The sequence below is a fragment of the Amblyomma americanum genome, chromosome 7 (assembly GCF_052857255.1).
Source record: "Amblyomma americanum isolate KBUSLIRL-KWMA chromosome 7, ASM5285725v1, whole genome shotgun sequence".
Classification (NCBI taxonomy): Eukaryota; Metazoa; Arthropoda; class Arachnida; order Ixodida; family Ixodidae; genus Amblyomma; species Amblyomma americanum.
The window spans coordinates 133,878,418-133,887,774 of record NC_135503.1 but is presented as its reverse complement, the minus strand read 5'-3'; the positions used below and the strand labels follow the sequence as shown (position 1 = coordinate 133,887,774).

The following is a 9,357-nucleotide window of genomic DNA, read 5'->3' as shown; positions in this document are numbered from 1 at the left end:
ATGAGCGTTGCCAACATGTCCAGCCAAATTTTTGTGATCATCAACTCACAAGCTCACAAGATCACAAGCTCCAGCATACACGTTTTAAAACAACAAATTGAGGTTAAAATTTGATTTTTTCGTTGATCTTTCGACAAAGCTAGCGCAGTACTGTACTTTCTATAAGCTGGGGTCTTGGAGTCTGCCCCAGTACTTGTCATGCTCAATTACTGCCCGGCGCTGGAGCACTGCCTATTCACAATGTTTAGCCAATGTGAATATAGATAAGTCGTGAAAGTCAAAGAAAAATGCGCCGGGCAAAATCACAGTGCTTTGAGAGCAATGATACAAGTGCTACCCTTCGTTAAAGTGATAGCAAGAAGTACGTACATTTCATTTTCCTTCCAGGCGAGTGTGGGCAATCTCAACCGGGTCGCTGACCAACTACCCATGATATCTGCAAATATTGCCCTCCTGCAAGTAAGTATTGAAACTTGACTTCTCTCGGCTTAAGTTCTAACGCTTGTGAAAGAGGCAAAGCATTCCCGAGCGTATACAGTGGATTTAATCTGAAACTTAACAGTTTTTAAATTTTAGAACTAGGATTCAGGCTGAATTTTTAACCTCTGCGGACTGTGCCACGTCTTCAGATCTTTTTTTTACCATCTTTTTTCCCACACAACCTCCGGTTGGTTCAGAAGGCCATAGTAGCGCCGCGGCGGGTCATTGGGGACAGGAACCGTGTCACTTCTGCACCTGCAAACAGATATGTAACGCTTGTGCTCTTGCTTTCAAAATAACCAAACTGCCTGAACCTAGCAAGATCTAGTACAAAACATCTCACTGCAGGGGGCTAGGAAGGGCTGTGCATAGTAGGCTAATTCGCGACTTTTTTCATGTGGTCACATGTGCTACTCAGACACTGATGCCTCTAGAAAAAGTGTAGTGACTCAAAAAGAACGCACTCGAAACACAGGACAGCGAACTTCCAGCTTCCTGTGTCGTGCGTTCTGAGCACATCATTTCTTTTGTGTAGGCGTCGTCTTTCCGAGCATGCAGCGAATGTCGTCGGAGAATGCAGGTTTAAATTTGTGTTTTTCAGTAAGCCTCATGAACGTCACCTGCCATCGTTCGCGAGTTTGCGCCGTTAATGCATCTTTTGATTGTTATCCATAATATTTCTCTGCGACATGCACAAACTGACCCAATAAGTAGCTGTTTGAAATTTGTTGTTTAGAGTACGGCCAAAATACAAAAATAAACTTAAAGTTTCAAAATATGCGACTTTGAACAGTTGATTTTGTAATAAAACGCTTAACTAGAATTTGCGTGTTAACAATTTGGGAAGTTTGGGCTACTATTTTAAATACCGCACATTCTATTCAGATTGCCTCAGTGACGGTCGATAGCAATTTCCCAGTTCTTTCGTATTCAACCCGAGGTCAATTAATGAACCATCCTCTTCACATAGCCTAGTCTTCTGACGGTGGCTGTAAAGAGTTACTGAATCTACAGGGCTCTGCGTGGTGTTCAACGCACAAGTAAAGTGTGCATATGTGGTTACGAATGCATTTACATTCCTCCTTGAAGTCTAATCGATGGGAGGTATCTTACAGTGCCAGTCGACGGTGGCGACCGTGGTGGCCTTCACGCTGGCGCTGGTAAGGGGTTGGCGCTGGACCACAACATGGACCTGACAAACGTCGGCACCCTCTTCGCCGGTGCGCTGGCCGCCGTGAACACCGCCAGCCTGTTTCTAAGTTGGGTGGAAAACGCATTGTTTGCGTCTGGATATGCGACAGCAAAGAGATGTGAAACGACGTAGAAACAACCAGGGGCTGAAAAAAGTCGGATTTACTATTCGAATTTGAAAACTATCGATCCGTACCTCAAAAAAGGATGTTGTACTGGTAGACGACATCAATGTTGCAAAAACAGCCACCACCCCCTGGAAGCCGAAGAGCACCTGTTCAGCGTGGGCTCGTTACATATGACGAGAAGGACGGATAGTGAATCTTCTCGATTTACAGATTGGCGCGTAAAACATCCTTGTCGAAGTGTATGGTGAAGAGTCCTTGGTGATGGTGAGCTGTATTTGTGATTTTTATTAATCGGCAATGTGTTAATAAATATCGAACGTCAAAAATACCCATTTGAGAGCTCGTTAATTAGGCTTTCCCGCACTGCAGAATTATAAATTGGCGTCTCTCGCGTTTCTTATGAGCCAGATACAGGCGCAGTTTGTGTATTTAGTGATGTAGACCAAGTTAGCGTCATTTCGGCAATGATATCACATGCAGCAACGACAGGTAATAATAAAATAAATCGGAAAAACCAACTGAACGAGCCTTAAATTGTGCATTTTTGACCTTCGATACTGCGAACCGCGCTGCCGTTTGAAAAAATTAAAAACTAACACTAACGTTCGAGGATGCCGGCCATCAATTTTGCCATATAACCTTGCCATCAAAAATCAGAATGAAAACTTTAGTGGTTATTTTAATTTGTCTAATTATAAATCCATATGGGTTACAGTCTTGGTCAAAAGTCCTAAGGGTACAGCGTTCAGCTGCAGCGAAACGAATGGTCCCAGAATGCTGCGTGTAGCGGATAATTCAAGAAAGCAAGTCAAGCAGGAAGCTTCTCTACAGCAAGACCAAAGGTTCTGCTAGCATTTCATGGTTATTCGGTCTTTAACAGTGCCGTAATTACTCTGTTATGCGGTTGAACCGAAAAGCCTTTCGCCTTAAGACTTTTGACCAAGACTGTACTAATGTATGCCTTGCTGTACAACCAACTCAACAGATGGCGCCGACTTATCTCTCGCAGTGTTTAAAATAAAATCTGTAAAGGTTACAAACAAATTGCCTTGTGTGCATTGAATTGCGGGCGCGGGTGAACAGGCTATCTGGTGATTCATGACAGCGAGAAACGGAAAACAATGCAACTGTTAAAAGAAGGACCAGAGGCGCGGACAAACGGCGCGGTGATGATCCCCTTTTTTTCGAACCTTGCCTTAATATTTACGTCGGATTTCATTGTTCTCTGCTATAATTGGTGAGGCTTGTCAGAAGGGTAGAGTTTTGAGGCGTCACTTTTCCCAGATTTGTAAAGCTGGCATTTTAAAGCAATAGCTATATTAATCACGCTGACGTCACCGGCAGCATCGCCGTGACATTTCGGCATCAACGACACTGCGCTCGTCAGGTGGCTTACGAAGATCAACAATGTTCAGCGTCATCATAGTGCTCTCCCTCGAAACTTTGGAGCAGTATGCTCAGGCTGCCTTGGAAGAAGTGCTTTCAGGGGCTATGGCACGCGACAATGTTTTCCACTCGAATCGAAAGCACGAAAAGTCTCAAGGGTTCTCTTCATCGTGTAAACGTCAAAAATTAACACTCTGGCGTGTGGTTTGGAGCAAAAAGCTGTAGCTCTCCCAAACATCGCTAGGATCTTTGTTTTACAAAATTATTTAATTTTATTTCGCATAGGTCCTATCTGAGCGTCGTAGGTGCAGTATTGTTTGCCTGCGGGAGCCGAACATTGGGGCAATAAAATGCACGCAGCATATCGCCCGCAACGTGTGCGTAGTGGTGCACACCAGTTATATCGCGATATCAAAAGCGGAAGGCTGGCCATGTTTTAAAGTAAATCGTTAAAGTAACATTGTAAACGGCTTTAATGATAGGACGACAACGAAGCTACGTTAATCGAGAAATCTCGGGTATTTAAGCGACTGCAGTTTTGTCGTCGTGCATAAGATGCTGTAGAGGGAAGACAAAGCGCCAACGGCGCTCGGACGCATGCGTGGCGCAGGCCTGGTGATGTCCGCCGTGGTGGTGTTGTCAGCCAAGTGCCGCAAGAACCCCGGCCACATAGCGCCGGCCATAGCCGCCTCGTTCGGAGACATGACCACGCTGTTCCTGCTCTCTGCGTACGCCTCCCTGCTGATGCGACACCCGTGTACGTCTCAGTCCTTTTTGTGACTTGTGCAAGCGCATATATTTGAGGGAAGACCGTCTGCAGCAGCTGCACGTTTCCAGAATCGTGCCGAAAAAAAATTGCTTGCGGTCGCTGCTACAGCATGGTGTGTATGACAGTGAGAGTCCTGCATTATCAAGCAGCAGCTCAGAGGTTACGGTGCTCGGCTAGTGACCCCAAACACGCGGGTTGAATCCCGGCCGTGGCGGTCGCACTTCGATGGATGGCAAATGCTACTGTGCACCGTGCGATTTCAGTGCAGCTTAAAAAATCCCAGGTAGTCAAAATTACTTGAGCCCTTCCCTACAGCATCCCTCATAGTCTGATGACTTTGGAACGTTAAACACCATTATCAAATCCTGCTTTGTCGTATATTTTTGCAAATTTGTGTGCTGTGACTGGCATGCCGAGTAGGCTGTTTTGAGTGGATGTTGTGACAGCAGATAATATTTCACGCAACACGAGAAGACGACGAGCTGCGCAGGTCGAACCGGCCCGCATGGCATTTATGGCTGGTCGCGTGACCTGGGAAGTATATTGACGTGACCATGATGCAAATTTAACATACTTCATCTTTAAAATTAGTAGTTCCCAAACATGCCGCCTAGACTAAGGGCGACTAACACCGCTGCGCCAAGCATTTGAAATATAATATTAAAAATTTCACTTAGATTTGCGACATACAGTACACATAAAAAACAATGCTTTTATTCCCTTATATAAAGGTTGGAAACCTGGCAAATAAATATTCATAGCCTGAGCACATTGGTTAAATAATATCATGGTGAAAAACTCATCAAGATACGTGCATTGACTAAACCGGTATAACACAGAATTTAAATCGTTCCATTTGATACAGCAAGAACCCTCAGAGTTGCGAGAGGAATATTAGTGTTCAGATAACAGCCCGCGGTTTTGAGTTCAAGCTGAGGCCTGGATTTAATTTTATCGGTGCTTATAAACGCTCCTACAAACATGCAGATGGGCATAATTACAATGCCTGCAGATCTTGTGCTACGTGTCCCCAGACTGAAAATATCAGGCATGTGAACCATCTTTATATTTCTCCGTAGAATTGTGTTTACCGTTAATAAATGTGAAGTAATGTTTATCAAGGTAGAAGCTGCACCTAATCACAGACCGCTGAAAGGTAGACTAACGTACTCTTTTTTTCGCGCTGGACCACACGATGACACTGCGGCTTCAGCATTAATGTCGTGCTCGGGAGGTGCGGTATTTGATGCCCACTGCCGCCGACCACTCACCGGTTTCTTCAATATGCAAACGTTCCCTTGGCCTCTTTGTCGGCTTCTATGAGGTGAAATGTTTATAAGGGGTCTAGATACTGCCTGCTGCGTATTAGACACCTTGTGCTACAGCGGTTTTTCGCTTAGCCGGCCTGCGCACATCTTTCTTTTTAATTGTAACAATAACTTCTCAAAATTTCAGCTCTATATGGCATTTGAGCTTCAGAGTCCTATTGCAGCGTCCAGCCCTGCTAAACATGGGAAAATTGTACGAAATTTAGCTCGTCCGTATATTACTAAACCGTTTTTTGTATATTGAAATTCTCCGTCACTGCGCGTCAGGACCTGTGCGGGCAATTTGCTATGTTGCTTACGGTATTTCGCCCAACAACCGATTTAGTAAACTTGCTTTCGCCGTAGTTTCATGGCTGTATTGAATCCCCACCATCACCACATCTTTCAACGCTAGGTCATGCTTTAAATTACAACTCATTGCCGATGTAAATTTGTGCCTGTGGCGGCTGTGTGCGCCATGCGTGCCAGTTGTGTGGAAGTCAGCTCATCTTATGCTACTTTAAAATACAGTGTTTGACAGTAATGACGTCAAGGCTTTGTTTTAAAGGATCGGTTCGCTATTGTTGTGCTGCTTTCGTTCTGTCAAGCGGGTCATCCGCGGCGGCGCAACGCAGACCTGACGCCGGCGGTGATCCTGAGCTGCTTGGTGCTGCGGCCGGTGTGGGTTGCTTTGGCCAGCCGGAACAGCGTCTCCCGAGAAGTGCTGCGTGTTGGCTGCCTCCCAATCGTCGTCGCCCTCACCGTCTCCAGGTATGCACTGTAATACGATAGGAAACGAAAGGGAACAACTACTGACGGAATGCGGAATCGGATTGGTTGTGCTAGCAACGTACGCGCAAGTTTAGGAAACTTTCTGAACGACAGCAGCCCGTATACGAAGCGGGCATGCGCCTGATATTGTGGCTAGTGTTGAGAACATGCGGTCCTATTCGGTTCAGTTATACTTCTTATTGGCTCAGTCCACTCACGAGAACACGTTATGTAAACAAAATAAACATTATTGCATCGTTTTAAAGACCCGATGCTTGTAAAACAATCAAACGACAAGTCACCTTCCGGAGCCTACAGAGCTTCCATGAAACACACAGGTGTCCATCCTAGAAACAATTTTCGGTGTGTATTTCAATGCCTGGATTGAGGTGCTTCTATACGGCTTCTCACAAAGGGTTCCAGATATTAGTGCCAGCAACTGGCGGCAGATAAGATAGCAGCAACAAACGAAGCCGACACCGAACAGGTTAGGTGCAAATAAGGAGAAACTAGGGGCAAAACGGCTGTGCTTACAACAATGCTATATTCAGCGCTTTCAGCGGAAACTTTTCATCATCAACGTCAGCACCCTAACCATGTTCACTGCAGGACAAGTGCTTTTTTCTATGTGTCTAAAATTAACCCTGTTCTTTGCCAGCTGCGGCCACCATATCTTCACAAACTTCTTAGTGTCCTCTGCCCACCTAACTTTCTATCGCCCTCTGCTACGCTTGCCTCCTCCTGGAATCCACTCCGTTACCCTTAAAGACCAGTGTTTATCTTGCCTTCGCATTACATGCCGTTCACACGCCCATTTCTTCCTCCTAATTGTGAATAGGGTCTTATTAACCCCCGTGAGTTCCCTGACCCATACTGCCTTCTTTTGACTGATAACGTTACACCTACCATCTTTCTTCCCATAGCTCGCTGCGCTGTCCTTAACTTAAGCTGAACCGTTTTTGTTAGCCTCCACGTTTCAGCCCCCTAGGTGAGTACAGATAAGATATAGCTCTATTATACTTCTCTCATGAGGGATATTTGCAAGCTTCCATTCATAATTTGACAGAATCTGCCATATGCGCTCCACCACATGCGTATTCTAGTTATTCCCCTCTCATGTTACGGGTCAGCGGTCACTACCTGCCCTAAGCAAACGTATTTCCTTACCACTTCAATTGTGAACTGCTGTTCCCTTGCGAAACTGTTGAACTTTACTTCGGGTTTCAGCATGTTATTTTTAGACCCACCGTTCGGCTCTGCTTGTCTAACTCACTGGTCATGCTTTGCACTTCAAATGTTGAGATTAGCAAGGCAATATCATCAGTGAATCGCAGATTATTTGTTGTTCTCGATGAACTCTTATGCCAAACTGTTTTTAATCCTGGCCTCGAAAGAACTCCTGTAAACAGGCGGTGAATAGCATTGGCGAGATCTTGTTTCTCTTCCTGGCATCCTTCCTTACTGAAATTCTATTGCTGAATTTATAAAGCACTCTGGTAGTTATGCAGTCGTTATAGATATATCTTCCAGTAGTTTCACATAACTCTTTTACACCTTGGTTCCGCATTGCCTGTATGACTGCTGAGGGTTCCACTCAATAAAATGCTGTCTCGTAATTATTAAATGCTGCATATAGTGCTTGGTAATATTCTGCATATTTCTCTATAACCTGATTGATAGTGTCCATTGCGTCTCTTTTAAAGTATACTTCACGAAAGCCTGCCTGAATAATTGGTTGATTGAAGTCTAAGGTTGTCCTTATTCTATATCCGAATACCTTTGTAAATACCTTGCAGGCGATAGACAGTAAGTTGATCGGTCTGTAATATTTCTACTCCTTGACGTGCCCTTTCATATGTATTAAGACATTGCGAGCGTTCTTGGAAGCTTCTGGCACGCTCGACGTCATAACGCAATGCGTATACAAGGTGGCTAGTTTTTCTAGCGAAATCTGACCTGCGCCCTTTAAGTGATTTGCTGTTACGTACCTGATCCTCACCAGCTGCTTTCCCCGTCTGCAGTGCTCCCTAAGGTTTTCTTTACTTCCTCTTTCTTAAGTGGCTGGATGCCCCATTGTTGTGCAGTACTGTCTCTCTAATTAACGTTCTGATTTTATTGGCTACTCTGTAGATTTGTGCAGAGCTTGTCGGCTACATTAGCTTTGTTTTTTTATCCATATATGTAATAGCATTGCCCTCTTTGTCTCCTGACGAATGCATCTGGTTTTTACCTATGCCTTTATTGCCTTACACTGCTATTAGGGGAACTCCGTTCATTAGAGCATGCTCGATTGTCACCATATTAAACTTCCTCATGTCGTCTGACTTGTGGATATTTATTAACTCTGACAGCTCTGCCAATTGTATTCTCTCTGTAGGGTTAGACACTTTCATGCTATGGCCTCTCTTAATAAGATTTCTTGTCTTCACAGACAGCTTGCTAGTAGTATTTTGTCGAACAATCCTACCGCCTACTTCTACTGCAAACTCAATAATAATAGCGATGAGATTATCATTCACTATTTGAAAATTAATATCGTCTCCTTCAATTAGGGCCGAGTATCTGTTCCACAGTGATGTCCTGAATTCCTCTACTTTCCCTCTTACTGCTAACTCGTTATTGAGCTAATTCGAGACCTTACCATTTTGTGGTCGCTACAACGCGCCTTTCCGAGGTCATCCGCATCTTGCACGTTACCTGAAAGAGCGCGTAATATGAAGTCTATTTTATTTTTATCCTCACCATTGGGGCTGTTCCACGTCCAGTTCTTGTTCTATCGTTTCCAGAAAGGGGTATTCATGAACCGTAATTTTTTTCTCTGAGCGAACTATGCTAATAACTCCCACCTGCTATCTTGGAGCCTGTGCCATTGTCACCCACGTTTTGGTTTCCGGCCTGCTTCTTGCATGCCTTCGCATGGAAGTTCCCTATTAATACAGAACACTGTGATCATACTTGGTTCTTTGCCGATTGCACGTCTTCATAGAAGCTTTCAGCGGCCTGGTAATCACGGCTGGATGTAGGCGCGTCGGCCTTCACCACCTTCAGCTTGTACCTGTTTTCAAGCATAACTGCGGTAGCTGCCACCCTCTGGTTGATACTGTAGAACTCCACTATGCTGCCAGCTATATCCCGGTTGATAAGGCATCCCACACGTAGTTCTCACCTGTCCGCCAATACACGATAGCACAGTACGTGAACGCCCCTTGGTACTGTCCTCCTAACCTGATTAAGCCCTATGGCATCCCATTTAATCTTTGCTAGTTCCTCGAACAGCACTTTTGGAAACATTGACTTCTGGAAACGTGGCAAATAATGCCCATTG

General features: G+C 44.8%; 1 protein-coding gene across 1 annotated transcript in view; it reads left to right on the top strand.

Moving 5' to 3' along the window:
- The first annotated feature begins 3,782 nt into the window (after window positions 1-3,782).
- The window catches only part of LOC144098078 (solute carrier family 41 member 2-like), a 54,494-nt gene continuing 48,919 nt past the window's right edge, over window positions 3,783-9,357 (top strand). Inside the window, exon 1 of the mRNA XM_077630632.1 lies at window positions 3,783-3,942. Within this exon, the coding sequence (XP_077486758.1) occupies window positions 3,783-3,942 (160 nt within the window). The remainder of the gene's footprint in view (window positions 3,943-9,357) is intronic.